Raw genomic sequence first — 22,286 nt, forward strand, 5'->3', positions numbered from 1 at the left:
ATCACTGTTCTAGAGAATGCAGCGGAAAGTGCTGTAATACACAAAGGGTAGAAACCACAGAAACTCCCAGGTGGACAGGAGCAGAGTTGGGAATTTTGAGATGGAGCTCTCACTGCTGGAGTATCCAGGACAGAAACCATGGGATGATTTGGCACTCCCCTATCTAAAATATCACTTTAGTGTAGACCAGGGGTAGGCAACCTTGGCCCTGCAGCTGTGGTGAAACTACAAATCCCGTCATGTCTCTGCCTCTAGGAGTCAGGCTGGTGATTGTTAGGGACTTGTAGTTTCAAAACAGCTGGAGGGCCGAGGATGCCTACTCCTGGTTTAGACTGACCCTTTGCCATTTACAAGCATTTATGTAGAACTTGAAATGGGTATCGACTTTGAAAGATTACATACAGTTTTTATGGATAAGTGTGTGTAAGGATATTCATGCCAAATGCCCCCTGCTCCCACTTTCCTAATCATCACAACTGTGCACCCGAACGCAGACCCATCCCCCCCCCATCAGATGGTCGTTGTCTGTAGGCTTTCCATTAATTTGGGAGCCAGTGAGCTGTGCATTATTTGACCTGCTCTGGTTCTCTGCCATGGACTACTCTCCTGCTGCAGGCTTCAATAAGATGAGTTGGCAATTTTAGTGTGTAGTTGGGAGAACAGTGGCAGCACCGCACAGCCCTCCACAGCCCTCTGCTTCCCAGCAGAGTGAACAGAGAAGCCGATGATCATCTGGTTGTACATCATCTATAAGACTGTTGGGTCTTCTATTATGAAATTTTGAATATCCGGAGGGTAAAAAGAGGACACAAAATGGTAAATAAAATCTCTGTATGTCATTCTAGGTATAAACTGCTCAGGATGGCTGTCACGCAGTTTCGGCTATTTAAAATTTGCACTTGCTTGGCGTCCATTCTTTCCTTCTTCAAGAGGTTAATATGCAGGTAACTATACTTGGAGCATATTGTACAGTGCGTTAATTACAGCATAACTTTACTATTATAGTACATTTGCAGAACAGAAGATGTAAATTTGTCATTTCACTTGCTGCTCCAGACAAGATCAGGCTCCACAATCTCCATTAAACAAGGACATACATTATACAATTTTCATTCCTTTTAACTATGTGTTGAAGGAAAGAAAACTACTTGATTCCCCCCATCAACACAGTCAGTGTTGATGGGGGGGGGGGGGATCCCTCCTCCTGCTGCTGCGCTATTGTGTTCTGATAGCAGGAGGTTTTCAAGCTGTCAGAATACAGTGATCACTGCCGACAGCTATAGCTGCTGGCAGTGATTGGACAAAAAAACCTGACAGGCTGGTTGTACTGATGTGGTCGATTGATGGATCCACTTCAGTACAACCAGCCTGCTCATAGATGGATGGAAATTCGACCAGTTCCTGCTGAACTGGACAAATTTCGATCCATCTATGACGTGCTAGTTCAGCTTGGCTCATCTCTACTGAAGCAGTCGGTTGTACCAGTAAAAGAAATATCTCACACCAAGATACAAAATAATCTTCCTTTATAAAAACAGCCGGTAGGAACATGTCCTATTCTCACATTTTTCATGCTAGGCACAGCTCTTTCTAAAAAAAAATGATAAAGGCACTACCCGTAAGCAATTACTGTATATAGAAACATTCATTATTTCCACCCGATCATTAACCCATTCCAGTATTTAAAGTCTTTTAATTAGATTGTGGAATAAAAAAATAAATATATTATACAGTTGTGCTCATCATAAGTTTACATACCCTGGCAGAATTTGACTTGTTGGCCATTTTTAAGACAATATGAATGATAACACAAAAACTTTTCTTTCACTCATGGTTAGTGTTTGGCCGAAGCCATTTATTATCAGTCAACTGTGTTTACTCTTTTTAAATCATAATCACAACAGAAATTACCCTGATCAAAAGTTTACATACCCCAATTATTAATATCATGTATTGCCCCCTTTAACACCAATGACAGCTTGAAGTCTTTTGTGGTATTTGTGGATGAGGCATTTTATCTTCTCAGATGGTAAAGCTGCCCATTCCTCTTGGCAAAAAGCCTCCCAGTTCCTGTAAATTCTTGGGCTGTCTTGCATGAAATGCACATTTTGAGATCTCCCCAGAGTGGCTCAATGATATTGAGGTCAGGAGACTGAGACGGCCACTCCAGAACCTTCACTTTATTTTGCTGTAGCCAATGACAGGCTGACTTGGCCTTGTGTTTTAGATCATTGTCATGTTGGAATGTCCAAGTATGTCCCATGCACAGCTTCCTGACCTGATGAATGCAAATGTTCCTCCAGTATTTTTTTGATAACATACTGCATTCATCTTGCCATCAATTTTGACCAAATTTCCTGTGACTTTGTAGCTCACACATCCCCAAAACATCAGCGATCCACCTCCGTGTTTCACAGTAGGAATGGTGTACCTTTCATCATAGGTAGGGTTGTCCCGATACCGATACTAGTATCGGTATCGGCACCGATACCGAGCATTTGCCCAAGTACTTGTACTCGGGCAAATGCTCCCGATGCTTCCGCCGATACCTGGAAGTCAGCTGTGATCGGCGCGTGGGGGAGTTACAAGATTCTCCCCCAGCGGCTTTCAGCAGCTTTAGTGACATACAGCGGTGATCGCTCACCGCTGACTGTCACTGCATCCTCCTCCATGCCCCCTCCGTTCCTCTGTCCCCCTCCGCTGTCCCCCTCCGTTCCTCTCTCCTTCCCTGTGTCTCTTCGCTGTCCCCTCCGTTCCCCTCTCCTTCTCTGTCCCCTCTGTTCTGCTGTCTCTCTCCGCTGTGTGAATGGACAGAGTCAGCTGACTCTGTCCATTCACATAACTGAAACATTGTAATCTGTGATTACGATGTGTCAGTTTATGAATGGAGAGGAGCCGCTGTCTTCTCTCCATTCATTCTCAGTGCAGCTGAGGCTGCAGAGAAAGGGACTGGGGAATCTCTATCCTCGGTCTCTTTCTTTGTCTCAAGGGGGAGATATCAGAGGTCTGTTAAGACCCCTGATATCTCACCAAAGCCCCCCAACAGGGCTGATTAAAAAAAAAAACAAAAAACATATAAAGAATAAAAAAAATATTATTGTAAAAAAAAAACAAAAAAACACACACACATACACCGTTCACCCCCCCCCCCCCCAAAAAAAAGAAAACACTGTTAAAAAAAAAAAAACACTGTCACGTGACATTAAAAAAAAAAAGTATCGGTAATCGGTATCGGCGAGTACTTGAAAAAAAGTATCGGTACTTGTACTCGGTCCTAAAAAAGTGGTATCGGGACAACCCTAATCATAGGCCTTGTTGACTCCTCTCCAATTGAAGCGTTTATGGTTGTGGCCAAAAAGCTACATTTTGGTCTCATCACTTCAAATGACTTTGTGCCAGAAGGTTTGAGGCTTGTCTCTGTGCTGTTTGGCTTATTGTAAGTGGGATACTTTGTGGCATTTGCGTAGTAATGGCTTTCTTCTGGTGACTCGACCATGCAGCCAATCTTTCTTCAAGTGCCTCCTTATTGTGCCTCTTGAAACAGCCACACCACATCTTTTCAGAGAGTTCTGTATTTCACCTGAAGTAATTTGTGGGTTTTTCTTTGCATCCCGAACAATTTTCCTGCCAGTTGTGGCTGAAATTTTAGTTGGTCTACTTGACCGTGGTTTGGTTTTAACAGATTAACCCCTCATTTTCCACTTGATTAGAGTTTGAACACTGCTGATTGGCATTCTCAATTCCTCTGATATCTTTTTATATCCCTTTCCTGTTTTATACAGTTCAACTACCTTTTCCCGCAGATCCTTTGACAATTATTTTGCTTTCCCCATGATTTAGAATCCAGAAACCTCAGTGCAGCACTGGATGAAAGATGCAAGGGTCTGTCAGGAGTCCAGAAACTTGTAAACTTGTGGTGTGTGTGTGTATATATATATATATATATGTGTGTATATATATATATATATATATATATATATATATATATATATATATATATATATATATATATATATATATATATATATACATACACTAACTACAAGCAAACAGATCACAGGTGAGGATGGTTATCTTTATAGCCATTCAAACCCCTTTGTGTCAACTTGTGTGCATGTTATCAGCCCAAAATCACCAGGGTATGTACACTTTTGATCAGGGTCATTTGGGTAGTTTCTGTTGCCATTATGATTTAAAGAGTAAACACAGTTGATTGATAATAAATGGCTTTAGCCAAACACTAACCATGGGCGAAAAAAGTTTTTTTGTGTTTATCATTCATATTCTCTGAAAAATGGCCAAGAAATCATAAATTCTGCCAGGGTATGTAAACTTATGAGCACTACTGTATGTGTGTGTGTATGGCTATGGAAAAACATTTGTCCAATGCAAATAATTATCACAACATGCGCATTGGAACGTATATTGTGCTACATCACAAAAAATCAAATGCAGAAATTAAATGTGGCAAAAGAACGGGAATGGATGTAACAAATGCATTTGTATTCATTCTGACAAGTAGGAGGAAGAGTTTTGTGTAATACTATAGCAGGCTATGTTTTAGCTGTCCTGCCATTAAATTGCACGCTGTGAAACTGAACAAATTACATTTGTTATGTAGATTATTGTGCATCTTGGTGTGCGGCATTCCTGTTGCTGGTATTATTTGAATGCTTTGGTGTAAATTTATTTATGTTTGGATTCAGATTCTTGAAGATAGAGTAAGGTTTGAATCTAAAGCTGCCCAAAGATTTGGGAGGGCAGTCCTTGCGTACATGAGTCCTTCTTGTATACGTGATTTAGTTAACGTTGGGTCATCCAGATAAAAAAAAAAAAAAAAAAAGGTGAAAGGTGGACTTTTTTTTTTTTTTTTCCTTATGCCTGTCTTCACTTCTCATTCATGACAGACGGGGTAGCAAGTGGGCTGGTGGGCCCCCTGTAGAGACATGGCAATTGCCCAGATTAAAGTGGTTGTAAAGGCAGAAGGTTTTTATCTTAATGCATTCTATGCATTAAGATAAAAAAAAACCTTCAGTGTGCAGCAGCCCCTCTCAGCATCCCTAATACTTGAGCCCCATCTTGATCCAGGGATGTTGCATGAGAGAGGCAGCTGTGAGCTTGTTTGCATCTCATGCAGCCGGCTCCTTGCATTTTATATAAAAGTGATTTGGATGGCTAAAGATTGTACAAAAAAAAAAAAATGTTACAAACAAATTTAAAATAAAATGACAAAAAAAAAAAATCATCCTGGCTGTCGCCCCAAACCCACATGCAAGACTGCAAACGCACATGTAGAATGCATGTGTATGTAAAAGATTCTAACACGCATCTTCTTCTACTTTTCTGTGCCAGCCAAAATCGGTGTAATAATTCTTCTATATCCTTAATTCCTTAATTTAGGGCACTTTCACACTGAGGCGGTGGGGGTGGTAGCGGTAAAGCACCACTAGTTTTAGCGGCGCTTTACCACTGTTTAAATGGTGATTTGTTGCTGCTATCGGTGCACCTTTAACCCCCCCCCCGAAGGGTTTAAAAGCGCCCGCAAAGCGTCGCTGCCAAACTGCTTTGTGGGCTGTTTGGCAGCGCTGCCCATTGATTTCAATTTGCACAGTTGAACCTAATCTGCTGAACTGTAGGCATTTAACACGTCAATTGTTGATAATTTTGAGTGCACCATTTTATGGGCACATGCAGTTTGGAGGCTTGATATATTTAAAATCTACTACCCACCTCATCTTTAATTTTGTACAAGGTGGGGATGAAATTATGTTTGTGCAAAAATTCATTTTAGTGTTGTGTTTTTTGTTGTTTTTTACTGAAAATATAGATTTGATAATAAGTTAAGAAAATATGCAACATTAACCCCTTCTTGCTGGCCGCCTCCTGGCCCTTTTTAAGAGTTCTAAATGCCGGGGGGGCGGAGACAGGCATTCAGGTGATGTGACCATTGTGATTGGCTGCCACAGCAGTCACATGATTGGAAAGTTCCCAATTGCTAGTTCAGGTTCACACTGACTGCGGGAATAAAATCATTCCTGCATGTCAGTCCCGAGTTCGGGGGCGATTTTCAGAGACATCTGTGTGGGTTTCTGCACAGATGTCAATGGAATTTGGCAACAGTAGTACAGAAACAACTTTTGGGAATCAGTGCGGCGCTGCACCGATTCGGATGGTGCCATTGCCGCCGATTTGACTTTTCAAATTGCATCAATGTGAACCAGGAGTTAGTGTTATTTTGCTGCTGAATTTTCAGTGTGTGTGTGTGTGTGTGTATAATATATATATTTTAATTTTTTTTGTTTTAAGGTCCGGGCGCGGTAGAAAACTTAGCGGTGATCAGATAACGTTGCCAACAGCAGTAGACTATTCATCTGTTCCCAAACAGGTTTGTTTGTTTTCCTATGTAAACCTTTTAATGCTTGTATACAGGAGTGATGTGTGCCTGTTGGCATTGTACAATGTAGGAAAACCATGGCAACCTATCCAACTGAATGGCTTAGGTGACTGCCTTATTTGACATTTGGGTTGGATGCTATGGGTTACTGCATTCTACACAACCACTGCACTTTGCATTATCTGATGAGAGGCAGAAGAGGGTGGTCCAAATAATAAAATTCCAGGGTGAAGATGGTGTTTCCACGGAATAATAATCTTAAAACATATTTTTTTCCTGGTGCTTTTCATTGATTTGCTTTATTATTTTGTTTGGGAGATGCAGGTGGAGTGAAGAATTGGGTGAGTGTAAGCTTTCTCCAATCCCCTAGACCAGGGGTCTCCAAACTTTCTAAACAAAGGACCAGTTTACTGAGCTTCAGATTTTAGGGGAGCGAGACTATGGCCAGTGGGAGTAAACAATGTCCCATCATTATTTGTGCCCCATCATTGGTGCCAGTGTGAATAATATTGCTCCATCATTGGTGTCAGTGGGAGGAATAGTGCTGCTCCATCGATAGGAGGAATAGTGCCCCGTCCCTGGTGTCCGTGAAAAGAAATAGCGCCCCTTTTGTTGGTGTCAGTGGAAAGAATACTGCACCATTGTTGGTGTCAGTGGGAGGAATAATAGTGCTCCATCGTTGGTGTGAGTGGGATGAATAGTGCCCCATCGTTGCTGTCAGTGGGTGGAATAGTGCCCCATCGTTGCTGTCAGTGGGTGGAATAGTGCCCCATCGTTGCTGTCAGTGGGTGGAATAGTGCCCCATCGTTGGTGTCAGTGGGTGGAATAGTGCCCCATCGTTGGTGTCAGTGGGTGGAATAGTGCCCCATCGTTGGTGTCAGTGGGTGGAATAGTGCCCCATCGTTGGTGTCAGTGGGTGGAATAGTGCCCCATCGTTGGTGTCAGTGGGTGGAATGGTGCCCCATCGTTGGTGTCAGTGGGTGGAATGGTGCCCCATCGTTGGTGTCAGTGGGTGGAATGGTGCCCCATCGTTGGTGTCAGTGGGTGGAATGGTGCCCCATCGTTGGTGTCAGTGGGTGGAATGGTGCCCCATCGTTGGTGTCAGTGGGTGGAATGGTGCCCCATCGTTGGTGTCAGTGGGTGGAGTGGTGCCCCATCGTTGGTGTCAGTGGGTGGAGTGGTGCCCCATCGTTGGTGTCAGTGGGTGGAGTGGTGCCCCATCGTTGGTGTCAATGGGGGTGGGAATAGTGCCTCCTATCAGTGGGAGGAATACTGCCCTAAAGACTTAATAATGGCAAGCAAGGGGCCACAGTTTGGAGACCACTGCCCTAGACAAAAACGAACAGCTGACCCACGCAGTGTGGGCACATGCCACTGCATGGGGAAACTTTTTTTTTTTTTTTTTTGTCCGGAGTCAAACTTTTTTACAAATGACTAATCTATTGCAAAGTGTGACTACATTATTATTCCAGTGTTATTGTTGTATACAGATCTGTTGCAGAAAGAAACTACTGCAATTTTGCAACATTTACAGCATAGCAATGAGCAGGAAATAATGTTGAGTCTCCATTCAGATTAGACGGAAGATGAGTCGGTAGGGGAATTTTCTGTGTGCACTCAACATGGGTCAGCAAGGAGTGGAGATTTATGAAAGGGAGAGACGCATAGCTGGAAGTAGAGATTTATGCAGGGGGGACATGGCCAGGAGGGGGAGCATTCTGTTGGAGTGGACCACAGACTAGAAGGATGGATTCTTACGACAGGGAGACATGACTAGGAAAAGTGAGTTGGAGGTCCAGGGAGATGAGGAACAGGACAGTCCACTAGAATTGCACTATTTAAAAGACCTTCATGAGGACTTCTTAAGAGTGTGACTGTTCTGTGTCTGATTTCAGATGCAAGGGGCAGTCTCAGGTCTGGCATAAGTGTTTAAAGTGCGCTTGGTGCTGTTTGAATGCAGCTATTTGCAAATGTTAAACTGCGCTTGTGGAAGATTGTCGCAAATGCTGTGCAAACCATTTTGTGTTTCTTTAGCGCTCTTTTTCAAGATGCTACTTCAAAAAATAAAATATTGTGACCACTTTGATGTCCCCCAATGAGTTGTGTAAACGATAGACTAGTCAGCAGTTAGCTTCCTTAAAAAGGAAACGCGTAGTCAGGGCGTATGCAGGCGGTCTCTACTGACCACCTAAAAATTTTCACTGCTTGACCAAGTCAATATAAAGCCAGAACTATTGATCTCCATGCTCGTTATAGGGAATGTATTGCAGGCAAGTGGGTCAGTCAGGCAACTAGCAATGACCGGGAATCAACTGTGACAGCCTCCATATTCCTACCTGTGAAGGTAAGGCATAACGTAGAATGAATTTGTTCTCATAAAGGTGGAGGAATGGAGCTCCTGGGATGATGAGGCCCCCACAAGTGTGAAGATTGAAGGAGGAAATGGAACTTTAGCTTCAGGGGACCCAGATGAGCCCGACTACTTCAAGGATATGACCCCAACCATCCGGAAAACCCAGAAGGTACGACCTCTTTTATCTCTGTTCCATGTCGTTGTATTTTTTTCTTTGCTATCCTTCCCAATTTGAGAGCAAAGTGAAGTATTTGTTAGTTTTGGGTATACAGAGCGGACTTGATCCTTTTTTTTTTTTTTTTTCTCCCACATGACAATTCCTTCCTTCATAATTGGCTACTCTGACACACAATGTCCCATGAGAGAGAGGGACACATGCACTGTGTAAGCCCATTCTACACAGGGTTTCTTCCCTTTACTACGCAGTTGCCTCCCTTTTACACTCAGTGGATGGACAGAGTGGTGGGTAAACAAAAGTAGGCAAAATAAAAGCAGTTTATGGTTAAAAAAAAAAGAAAAATTTTCAGCTAGATACACCCCCTTTTAAAACCCAAATTTTGTTGCTTTGCAGCCTGAAACGAAGACACGCAGTTTTTGTGTTTTATCCAACTGTATTTACTCCATGCAACTTATAACATCCAAGTAAAAGATATAACACCAACATGTCAGGAAAAAAAAAATCAAAAACAGAATCGCTGAGTTGGAAAAAGGATCACCCCCTTGTCAGTATTTTGTTGGACCACATTTTTGCTTTAATTCCAGCCTTTAGTCTGTTGGGATATGTCTCTACTAACTGCAAATCTAGACTTTGCAATATGTGCCTACTCTTCTTTGCAGAACTGCTCAATTTCAGTTTAATTTGATAGTGACCATTTCTGGACAGCAGTCTTCAAGTCATTCCACAGATTTTCAATGGGGTTTAAATCTGGACTTTGACTAGGCCATGCAAGGACATTCACCTTTTTCTCATTCAACCATTGTGTGGTCATTTTTACTGTGTGATTTGAGTCATTGTCATGTTGGAAGGTAAACCTGACCATAACACCTTTTTCCATGCGGCCTCAGAATTTTCAAAGTGCAGTTTAATGTGGTTTCCCCTCCCTTTCCTGACCTGCCGAGTTCCATGCTCGGAAAAGGATCTGTTATGGATTTTGGGGGGGACCCCACTGCTGTTTGTGGGGTGTGTGTTTTTGTTTTTTTGTTTTTTTGTTTTTTATAATGTGGGGTTCCTCCTCAAGATTCATACCTGACTCAAAGGGCCTGGTATGGCAGGACAAAGTGGGATCAGAAGTCGTATGACTTTTGTGTCGAATCAGTGTAAACATAGCCTAACAGTAGAAGAAAAGGCTTTAAGGCTAGTTGTGCTTTTTTTTTTTTTAATTAGCATCCCCCCTGCAGCTGCTTACTGCCCTTAGTTGCAGAGCTGTGGCCTTCTCTGGTGTTGCAGCCTTTCTGACAAGTCTGTTCAGCACTGGCTGTGCTTCATGTGCCCCGTGTCCCCATAGGTCTGAACAGGGCTGCATAATAATCCTATACATTCAAACCTATGAGAACACCGTGTGCAGGCACAGCTAGTGCTGAAAAGATATTTATCGAAAAGGCTGCAAAAACACCAGGAGAGGCCACAGCTACACTGCCATTATATATTGTAATTGGGCTGTGGAAGAAGACTAGTGGAAATATAATCAAGGATTAATTGCTAGAGAACTTAGGAACTGCATGCACACAAGGTAACAGTGCTAACCTCCAATTTGCCATATTTCCACTGTTCTTTGTTTCCTTTTGATCTGTTCATCTCTACCGAGAGTGCTCACAAATATTTTCTTTATTATGACTGCGGCTTCTTTAACCACTTGCCGACTGCCTAACTGGGAAAATACGTCATTAATGTGACGTAAACCCTCATGTTTCTTCAGCTTAATGCAGCCTATGCATCAAGGCATTCTGCGTCTATGGAAGCAAATGCTGGATTCGGGAGCGCGCCCCCAAGGTAACCCCCTCGGGAGAGCGCTTCTCCTAGGGGGTTATACGATGCGGGGAGGAGCTACCAGCGCCGCCGGGGGACCCCAGAAGAGCAGAATCGGGGCCACTCTGTGCATAATGAACTGCACAGTGGAGGTATGACATGTTTGTAAGGCTTTGTTATTTAAACAAAAATTTAAAAAAAGATCACTTTAAATATATAGGAAACAGGGAAAGTGGGATTATCGCGGTGCCAGAAACAAATTAGAACACAGTTACTATAAAATATATTTTTATTAGTATAGACATCTAAAAAGTATATATAATTATTACATATACATCATAGGCAAATAAATTATAAAAAATTATACACTATACAATTTTAGATATTGACCGTCACCAGAGATGTTGAAAGGTGATCGATAGTCAATTCATCCCAACTAGTTTCGCCAATACATTGGCTTCATCAGGGGAATAAACAAAACAATACAAGGAAATAAAAACACTAAAGAAAAAAACAGAAAAAGAAAAAGTGTATTAATGATAAAACATAATTCAAGTGAGCAGTTATGTCACAAGGGATCACAATTTTGTCCAACCTAGACCCCCAGCCCCCCAGTCCCCACATCAAGGACATACCGTGCCAGACTCCCAGGACGTAGAGTGGACACCACCAAGCGGCCGGGGACAGTGGTCGAACTCAACCCTGTAATTGGCTACAGGGGAAATGATGCGATGGGCCACGGCCAGGGAGGAGGAAGTGAAAAATGAATACAGCAGATATACAGTAGGTGCTAAGAAAAAAAATTAAAAAAATCCAATTCATTTACAGTGCACAGTTTAGTGAGGGATGCTGAAGAGTTGTAAAAGTGGGTGGAACTCCACTTTAAAGAGGAGGTCCAGTCTGGGTGAAAAAATTTAAGTCAGCAGCTACAAATAGTGTAGCTGCTGACTTTTAATATTAAGGCACTTACCTGTCCAGGGAGCCCGCAATGTCGGCACCCCGGCCGATCTTTGGATTAACTCCCGGGTGCTGCTGTTGCCATTCCTGGTAAGGGAACCAGTCAGTGAAGACTTTCAACTTCACTTCTGGTTCCCTACTGCACATGCGCGCTGCGCTTTCTAATTGGCCCGGCGACGGGGGGAAGGAGTCCGAACTTCTGTGAGATCGGGCCTCGCCCCGTCTCCGGAAGTGGGGAAGGGGACCTGTCTCTGAATGTGTAGCTGCAGGCATCATTCAGATATCCCCACTCAATGTCATATGACGTTGGGCGGGTGGGAAGTGGTTAAAGATTTTAGTGACTTCTCATTTTTGGTAAACCTATAGAAGAAGAACTTCTCGCGTCTCGCCATGTGGTGATTATACACGGTGCAGTGAGCAAGCTTGGGGAGTGTCATTGTGACCTAGAAAGCTACAGAGCTGCTGATGCATTTGTGTGTAAACTACAAACAGTGTAGTTGGAAAATTAAATAAAAAATATTACAATTCTGTCTAAATCTTTTCATCAGTGAGTTTAAACGATGAAAAGAGGTCATAACTGGATTACCTATGTACTGTGACTTGAAGCGGAGTTCCAACTATGAAAAAAAACTTTTTTTTACGATAAATATCTTTATACTTTATAAAGTTGTCACTAGCACTCACGTGTCTGTTTAAACGGCGCTTGATTGCTGATTTAATTGAGAAAGATCTCTTATATTCATTGTTCTTGTCTATTACAATCTTGCTTGTGGTGGGCATGTGAAGCCCACATGCACTATCTTCCGGGCTCTGGTGCAGCTGAGCGACCAGCATGCACCGCCCGTTCTCGCGCATGTGCTGTATGCGCTCGCTGCGTCGTACACTTCTGACATTGGCATCACAACAGTCGGCATCGTCGGAAGTGCCCTCCCCGTTGTGATGGAAACTAAGCCCCCGGCGCTGCCGAGTGACTCCTGGGCAAGGGCGCCTAGGGAAATGATGTCAGGTGCCATGTAGAGGAAGAGGCAGATTACGAGGGACCCCCTAGCAACAGACCTGAAAAGGTGAGCAAAAAAAAAAAAAAAAAAAAGTTTCCGAATGTTGTTAATTGTATTTAATGCAGCTGAATAATGCAAAATTAATTTTATGAGTGGAACTCCGCTTTAACGTCTCATGGAGTCACTTCTAATTTCTGCTCTCTTAGAGCAGTAGGTTTTCCTGCTCTGTGTAACAATTGGTATTGTCTGCATTGAATCAGTTTGGTTTTTTTTTTGTTTTTTTTAATGAAAATTGAGTTTTTGTAAATTAACTCAGTAATGAGAATGATACAGTAAGGGAAAAAAGTATTTGATCCCCTGCTGATTTTGTACGTTTGCCCACTGACAAAGAAATGCTCAGTCTATAATTTTAATGGTAGGTTTATTTTTAACAGTGAAAGTCAATAACAAAAAGATCCAGAAAAATGCATTTCAAAAAAGTTATAAATTGATTTGCATTTTAATGAGTGAAGTAAGTATTTGATCCCCTATCAATCAGCAAGATTTCTGGCTCCCAGGTATCTTCTATACAGGTAACAAGCTGAGATTAGGAGCACTCTCTTAAAGGGAGTGCTCCTAATCTCAGCTCGTTACCTGTATAAAAGACACCTGTCCACAGAAGCAATCAAATTCCAATCTCTCCACCATGGCCAAGACCAAAGAGTTGTCCAAGGATGTCGGGGACAAGATTGTAGACCTACACAAGGCTGGAATGGGCTACAACACCATCGTCAAGCAGCTTGGTGAGAGGTTGACAACCGTTGGTGCGATTATTTGCAAATGGAAAAGTCCCAAAATAACTGTCAATCTCCCTCAGTCGGGGGCTCCATGTAAGATCTCACCTTTGTGGAGTTTCAGTGATCATGGGAACGGTGAGAAATCAGCCCAGAACTACACGGGAGAATCTTGTCAATGATCTCAAGGCAGCTGGGACCATAGTCACCAAGTAAACAATTGGAAACAAACTATGCCATGAAGGACTGAAATCCTGCAGCCCCCGCAAGGTCCCCCTGCTCAAGAAAGCACATGTACAGGCCCATATGAAGTTTGTTAATGAACATCTGAATGATTCAGAGGAGAACTGAGTGAAAGTGTTGTGGTCAAATGAGACCAAAATTGAGCTCTTTGGCATCAAATTAACTGCTGCCTATGATCCCCAAGAACACCATCCCCACTGTCAAACATGGAGGTGGAAATAATATGCTTTGGGAGTGTTTTTCTGCTAAGGGGACAGGACAACATCACCACATCAAAGGGACAATGGATGGGGCAATGTACCATCAAATCTTGTGTAAGAAACTCCCTCCCTTAGCCAGGGCATTGAAAATGGGTCGTGGATGGGTATTCCATGACAATGACCCAAAACACACGGCCAAGGACAAAGGAGTTGCTCAAGAAGAGGCACATTAAGGTCCTGGAGTGGCCTAGCCAGTCTCCAGACCTTGATCTCATAGAAAATATGTGAAGGGTGGTAACGTGAACCTTTAGCTAACGTCAGGCCTCTAAACCCTAATGACTTGGAGAGGATCTGTAAAGAGGAGTGGGATAAAATCCCTCCTGAGATGTGTGAAAACCTGGTACCAACTACAAGAAACGTCTGACCTCTGTGATTGCCAACAAGAGTTTTGCCACCAAGTACTAAGTCATGTTTTGCAAAGGGGTCAAACTTATTTCACTCATTAAAATGCAAATCAATTTATAACTTTTTTTTTTTTTTTTTTTTTTTTTTATTTTAAATGCGTATTTCACGGATATTTTTGTTGTTATTCTGTCTCTCATTGTTAAAATAAACCTACCATTAAAATTATAGACTGATCATTTCTTTGTCAGTGGGCAAACGTACAAAATCAGCAGGGGGTCAAATACTTTTTTTTCCCCTCCCTGTATGGGGCTGCCATTGCTGACCTCTTCTTAGAGGATGTTGGTTCGTTGGCTCCAATGCTTTCTGAGTGTCTAACAAGCATAGTGATAAAGAATTCTGACAGTTGCAATATGTCTGTCCCACGTCTTGAGATTCAACATAAGCCTGAGACAGCCAAGCAACTCGCATTTTTAGCAGAGAAAAAGGACCAGCAATAGTGCCCCCCCCCCCCCCCCCCCCCACACACACACACATTTTTGTTACAGTTACTTTAAATTCTGTATGTAGACATGGATCAACAGTGCTCTGACTTGCCTGATATTTTATGCAGATTGTGATAAAGAAGAGAGAACCAGCCAATTACATCATCCCAGATGTTAGCCTGGGCTACTCCAGCCGACTGGCGGCCACCCAGGATATTTCCTTCATTCATCAGTCTGTAAGTATTTTGTCTTCCCTTGATGTTTTATTACAGTCATTGATATAGCTGACCTCCTTTTATAATCCCTGAAGTATGTTCATTTGACCAGCTTTGGTGACATTTCAGATAAAGACCAACGCCGTATAAAACTTTTGTTCCAGTTTTGGGTTTATGACTCTCTGGGAATTGAGTATTGCCAACTCTTCACCGTTTCACCCCACAGCCGTGACCATCTGAAAAGTAACTGATGATGTCACACTAGCAATCCTCAAATAGTTTCTAACACACCAATACATTCATTTCAACAATTTATTGTGAATGCTTAAAAGAGAAGTATGGGCTTAAACACCACTGACCGCTCGGTTCTCAGAGTTCCCTGAACAGAGAGCTGGTGACAGTCAGTCACTGCTCTCTGCTCTGCGCCCCCCCCCCTTGTCAGTCACTGCTCTCTGCTCTGCGCCCCCCCCCCTGTCAGTCACTGCTCTCTGCTCTGCGCCCCCCCCCTTGTCAGTCACTGCTCTCTGCTCTGCGCCCCCCCCCCCCGTCAGTCACTGCTCTCTGCTCTGCGCCCCCCTCCCACTCGCTCACTGGAGCACTGGGCTGTGGAGGGGGCAGGAGCGTCTGGCTCAGGCTCTCAGCGGCTTGCTGAGAGGCTGAGTCGGGTGCCGTTCAGGCTTGTGGGCGGATCCAGACTTCATTGTCACAATCTTGCCCAAGCCTGGATTGGCTCTGCAATGTCAGCCAACAGCGGGCTTCAGCTGTCTGCTAAAACCGAGTCACAGGAGTGCAGAACGATCTGTGATCCACAGGAGACGTATAGCCAAACGAGCTTTGGCTGTACTTCTCCTTTTAATGTCACAGCTCTATCAACAAATCGCCTGTGACATTAACCCTTTTGAGGCATGGACTCCTAGACCTCTGAAGTTATGCTGTGGTGTCTGGCACCAAACCGTCAGTAGCAGATCCTTTAAGAATACAACATAAAAACCTGAATGCCAATAAATGCCGCTCAGTGCACAGCGCTTAACAGGTTGCTAAGCCCACAATGGTATAATCAGTGTGTATGTAGTAAAGCATGCTTGTTATACTCACTGTGGAATGTATGGGGTTAATCCTCGGCATTATGTAAAAAGGCTGTTGATCCTGTTTTCTCTTATCCTCCCCTTCTTTTACTGTCCCCAATACATCTGCTGATAGTACAGAACCTTGGGGCACTTGTTTGGTGTGCATTGCTAGAGTTTTGCATGTGATCAGCACTGTCTAGACAAAGGGTCAGGGGTCATGCAGCCTCATAGGACAGTCAGAGGAGAAGGAAAACTCCTCCTACAAGCTTTAACCAGTGCTCAGCTGAACACTGATACAAGACTGCTATATACTGCTGATGAGAAAAGGTATTTAGCAGTTTATATTTACTAAAATAATTGCATTTCCATGTACTGTGGGAGAACAGATATAGTGAATGCAGGGTTCTGGGTTTAGTACCACTTTAACACTCTCAAGTACTTCTTCTATGGGCAGTAACTCCAACAGGAATAAACCATAAATACTGTATTTATCGGCGTATAACACGCACTTTTTTTCCCCTGAAAATAGAGAGAAAATCGCGGGTGCGTGTTATACGCCGACAGTGTGCCTCGGAGGAGAAGGAGGGGGCCAAGTGCCGCCGGAAGTCACGGAGCCGTCATCTCCTCTCTGTTCGGCTCTAACTCGACTCGCACGTCACACACACAGTCCTGCCTCTGCCACCGGCATTGGACCAGTGTTCTGTCTATCACAGGAGCTGGTCCAGTGCCGATGGCAGAGGCGGGACTGTGTATGTGACTGCCGACTAAGAGCTAAGGAAATGGATGACGACTCGTGATTTCATATGAGATGGTGAGCTGCATTGATGGGGCAGATGGGCACTAAACAGGCTGCACTGAAGCTGCAGATGGGCACTAATCAGGCTGCATTGATTCTCACTGACCATTATTTTGCTTCAAAGTGGTTGATTTAAAAAAAAAAAAAGTTTTTTTTTTTCCTGAAACTTCCCTCTTAAATTTGAGTGCGCGTTATACGCCGATAAATACGGTATGTATATTTCTCTGCCCAAAGTGAAAAGGGGTCACAGTATCAAAAATGCAAATTAAATAACATACAAAGTAAATACCAAAGGGTGTTTGAGCGGGCAGCCGTCCACTGGGGCAGTGAGAGTGTCAGCGGTAAAGCGCCGCGTCGGTGTGAAAGCACTCGGGAGTGAGGCTCTTTGCAGGCACTATTTTTAGTGCTAAAACGCCTGTAAAGCTCCTCAGTGTAAAAGTAGCCTTTAAAACTGACACAAAAGGCGTCCTGCTGTTAACAGTGGAGGAGGTGTTCACCTGTGCAAAATAACAAGAGGGGGAAGGGAAAAGGCGCTACTGCTGTAGTCTAGTATATCAATGTAAGCCTTTATTGAAATGGTGTAAAAGGATCCTACTCAGAAAGGTGGGTACATCGGGAGCAATGAAAAGACCGTGGGCTGCTGTTGATGCTCTATCCCAAGCCGCACAAAGGATTCAGTCCATAGCTTAGCGTCCGGACTGAATTTTAGCTGAATAGCTGAGTGTCCCGACTCCTAGTGGCAGCTCCCTGACGTCCTTCTACTAAATAGGTCCACCACAAAGATGGCCACACCAGAGGATCCAGGTCGCAACAGGATGCATTTCAAGGAAATCTTCCTCTTCTTTAGCTGGTCAGAGGTCTTGACGCTAAGCCATGACTGAATCCTTAGCGAGGCTTGGATAGCGAACCTACAGCAGTGCACCGTCTTCTCCTTTTGTATTGCTCCTGAGGCACCCATTTTGGGAGTAGAATCGTTTTACACCGTTTCAATAAAGGCTTACATATACTACACTAGAGCAGTTGCGCTGTCTTTTCCTACCCTTTCTTTTGCAGATGCTATAGGTCCTGTTGAAAGGTGGGAACTTCATGGATCAGACTTGTTTTTCCAGCACACCCTACAGAGGTTCAATTGAATTAAGATCTGGAAAATTTGGAGGCCAAGTCAACAACTCAAACTCGTGTTCCTCAAACCATTCTTGAATTCCTCAGACCAGGCCACCTTCTTCCATTGCTTCGTGATCCAGTCCTGATTTTCATGTACTGTTGTAGGCACTTTTGGCTGTTGACACAGGTCAGCATGGGCACCCTGATCAGTCTGCGGCTGTGCAGCTCCACTAGTAACAAACTGATGTACTGTGTGTTCTGACACCTTTCTTGCGGAACCAGCATTAACTTTTTCACCAATTTAAGCTACAGTAGCTCCTCTTCTATTGGATTGGACTACGTGGGCCAGTTTTTGCTCCCCTCATGTATCAGGGAGCCCTAGCTGACCATGATCATGGCGTTGGTTTGCCAGTTTTCTCTCTTGGACCTCTATTGGTAGATCCTGACCCTGCAGACAAGGGACATCCCACAAGAACTGCAGTATTGGAGTTGCTTGGACCCAGTCATCCAGACATTACAATTTGGCCCTTGTGAAAGTCACTCAAATCCTTACATTTGCCCATTTTTTTTTTTTTTCTGCTTTCAACGCAACATTTCAGGGATAAAATGTTCACTTGCTGTCTAATATATCTCACCCCATTTTCGGGATAAGTAACGTTATTCACTTTACCTGTCAGTTGTCATAATGTTAAGGCTGATCAGTATACGCTGTTGATGAGGCCAGCATTATGTGAACCTGGTGCTTTCCCTACATGGATGAAGCCTGGGTTCACTTTAAATTGTAATTGAAATTCTGAATTTTTAATTTGAGAACCAGTTGGATATCTTTCGAAGAGAAATGCTAGGCAAACTTGCTAAATTTTATAAAAATACAAATTCAGGGTTTTAAAATAAGCTTAATTAGGACGTTTTTAGCTAATAATCTGTTGCATTTCCAGATAAAAGTGTCTTTCTTACCTACTATTCTGCTGTATGCAGCCATTTTTAACTGCAGGCTGGATGAATCTCTGGCCACTCTATTCCGGATGTTCGATATGCTTCCTCCGCCCTGCAAAATCTACAGCGACATGTAAACAAAGGGCTGAAAGCGATCGCGCAGTAAAAGCGGCTATACTTTAGTCCGACCCTCCTCGACTCTCCCCCCGGCCTTCTTACCTCCCTGCAAATCTCACGAGACCCCCCCCCAAAGAAAGACTCCTGAGATTAAAGATGATTCTGTCCTAAAGAGTCACTGGAAGTACAGCAGCCTATGTCCTTCGCCTAGGTAAATGACATGGGTGTAACCAGGGGGTAATAGGAAAAAAAAACGATTTACGGGCAGCAAAATGTAATTTTTATAACCAGGATAGTAAAGGAGGGGGAGAGCATTTATATTAAAGAAACTTCACTGAATGACTAAAGGTTCCTTTATAGTGCAATATTCTTTTTCTAACAAGAGGACATGCTCTAATATACACTATATGGCCATATGATCTATATATACATCAATAAATATTTATCTATTCAAGGTGCATTTATGGTTTTGGCCATTAGATGGCGATCTGACTACAATTCGGAGAAATTCTTATCCATTTGCTAGTTTTCAGCAAAGTCCCATTATCACTTAGTTTTTTTTATTGTTCATAATGCATTCTTAATGTTTTTATTAGCATTTACATATGGAATATGGATTAATTAACTTGTTTTTATTGTACATTGTTTTCTTACTGCTATTTATTTCTATTCTATTTTTTTTTTTTTTTCCTTCAATTGGTTGCGATTTGTTTTATATTCGTGTTTATGTAACGCGGCCTGGATACCTGGCTACATTTTGTAGCCCAGAAACAGGAAGTGGCTAAGTATTATATGGCATTGCTACTTTGTTAAAAACCGTATTCCGTTTACTAAGGGACACCGCAGAGATTTTGAACTCTGACCACTTGGTTATGGCACCACCTTCAGGAGTCAGACACTAGGCACAAAAAACTGAAATGAAGCCTAGAGGCGGCCCCTGATAGTGACCAAACTCCCAACCACTAGAGGCCAGGAGTAAGGACCTAAATTTGGGAATCTTAATTCCTGGACAAGCAGGCAGCCTCCTGATTTTCACCAGAAGAGGCCCACTGATTACCTGGATGCCCTTGTTGGCACATGGGGTCCCCCTCTCCTACGTAGTATGTAATGGCGGCTGCTAAGGGTGTTCCCAACTTAATCAGTATTCCCTAGTGCCCTCCTGTGGGTTTAGACATCATGCAGTCAGTCTATCCAGAAATTTGGGTTGCGGCTTTGCGACATACTGGAGCAAACTGTGGCTGCTATGTATACTCGGGGCTATACCCTTCTCTTTTGCCACATTTGAGAGTGAAGAAGACCTGGGGAGAGATTCTGCTTAACTGTGGGTTGTGGACCACTTGACACCCTTGTAGATCTCTCTGTGTAACATGGCAAGCTGAGAGGTGTGGGGGGGGGTGTAAGGCTCCTTGCAGCTATCTGTGAGTCTGGACTGTCCCCCTCCCTTGGGGCTTCCTTGTTTTATCAGGGGCAATGAGTCTGAGGGGGCCTGCCCTTCCCATGGTTGTGGCACGTTCCATTCAGCGGTTTATCTGCATGGCAGTTACAGGTATTCCTTAACCTCTGTTTAGCCACAATGTTGCCCTGTAACCATTATCATGTTCACTGCCTGCTAGGTGGATGTGCAGCCACTGGAAAGGTGGTCACTTTATGGCTCATAAATAATGCAGGCCATGGCCTAACTATGTAAGCGCCTGAAGTCCCCTATGGGTTGTGGTTTCTTCCCTCTTGCAGACTTTTGAGCCAAGTAGCATGCCTATAAGACTGCTTTTTGGTTCTTATGCAGCATTTCGTTCAACTATAGAACTGGCAGATTAGCTTGCGGATTTCACTAGTGCTATCCCCTAAAATGGTTCCTTTTTACCTGCCTGTGCTCATGATTTTTTTTTTTTTTTTTGATTGGTGGTAATTCTCTGCTCCCTAACAAAATGCAGCCTGTGTTCACCTTAGGATTCGTATCTAATATGTAGGTTGCCCCTGCTGTGGATCCAGCAGAGTCAATTGCAGTTGGAGCCCCCCTTTAGACCATGTTCTTCTGGGGAAGTCCTGTCGTCCAACATATTTTGGTTGTGAAATGTGCCTGTTGGGCTTACTTGACTGGGTTAATGCCCTTAAGTGATGCAGTAGCTGTGCTGACTGCTCTCTAGTCCTGGAGCATGTGTTTTTCATTAATGTAGCATGGTTGGTTAGATAGAGATCTCCATCTCTCTCTGCCTACGAGGTCCATTTTTGGTGCAATTGAGAAATCTTGGTATGCAGTGCTGGATTGCGAAACCTGCCTGCTGGGAAAGCGTCTCTTTGGCACTACCCTGGACACCTGCTAATGGGTGTTGCTGGAGGTAAGAAAACCTATTTACCCCAGCGTAAACCTAGTGCTTTGCAAAACTCATCCCTGCTCAAAAGGTGAGTAGAACTCTTGGTTGCATACCTCCTATGTGTAGCCTAAGTCTGGCCTGCATGCCTTTTTGTTTTCAAGTTCTTCAACTTCATCAGGGTCATTTCCAGCATGGGGGTATGCTTTTACCACCTAAGTGTGGGATATCTTTTGGCATTGTGGATCTTTTAGGGGATTGCTTGAGGGTGGCAGTTCTCTGAGTTAAATGCTGGAATCCCACTCTCGGCCCCATTCTTGGTTGGACTTCAGACCTATCTCTGTCTTTGCACAAATAGCAGACCTGCATAGTACTTCTGTGGGCCTTCTGGAACCAGGGGCTTTGACTTCAGTTTGTGCAATGAAACAGTTCAGGAATTTGACCCCAACCTGTTTTCAGTCCTCACATATAGGGGCTTCCAATCCATCTTGGATCTCAAGGCTTTCTGTTTCCTGGGGCTGGTGCTGCAGCTGTGAGGTTTTTACTTTTTCAATACCTGGGCATATGGGACACCCCCAAAGAGCTTAACTGGTAATTTATTCTCTCATAATGCAAACAGTTTTGTTGCGCAGAAGCTAAATGCTTTCCTGCTTCTGACTTGTATGAACTGCTCATTATTCTCTATGAACAGGCCCAGTGTATACACTCTGCCCAGAATATATAAAGCCGACCATACATGGATCGAAATTCAGACGATTCAGCCAGTTTGACCGTAAGCAATTTTAAGGAAAGAAAATTGCCTAATGTATGGATTTAAGACTTGGTACAAAATGGAAACAATGTTCAGCACTGAAAGGCCAGACTCTGTATCTGAGTTTTATGATTTATTATGTGAAAATTCCAAGACTGGTTTTAATTTGACCCAAACACTAATTGAGTATATAATATTACCCCATGTTCATATATGGATT

The 22,286-nt window shown here is 43.4% G+C and overlaps 1 protein-coding gene across 1 annotated transcript in view; it reads left to right on the forward strand.

Moving 5' to 3' along the window:
• The window catches only part of EBAG9 (estrogen receptor binding site associated antigen 9), a 36,083-nt gene that overhangs the window by 11,190 nt on the left and 2,607 nt on the right, over positions 1–22,286 (forward strand). The window contains exons 3-6 of the mRNA XM_073632158.1: positions 846–944; positions 6,307–6,385; positions 8,776–8,916; positions 14,900–15,007. Coding sequence (XP_073488259.1) covers positions 862–944; positions 6,307–6,385; positions 8,776–8,916; positions 14,900–15,007 — 411 coding nt within the window. The 5' untranslated portion in view covers positions 846–861. The remainder of the gene's footprint in view (positions 1–845; positions 945–6,306; positions 6,386–8,775; positions 8,917–14,899; positions 15,008–22,286) is intronic.

This window comes from Aquarana catesbeiana, linkage group LG05 (assembly GCF_042186555.1).
Source record: "Aquarana catesbeiana isolate 2022-GZ linkage group LG05, ASM4218655v1, whole genome shotgun sequence".
Classification (NCBI taxonomy): domain Eukaryota; kingdom Metazoa; phylum Chordata; class Amphibia; order Anura; family Ranidae; genus Aquarana; species Aquarana catesbeiana.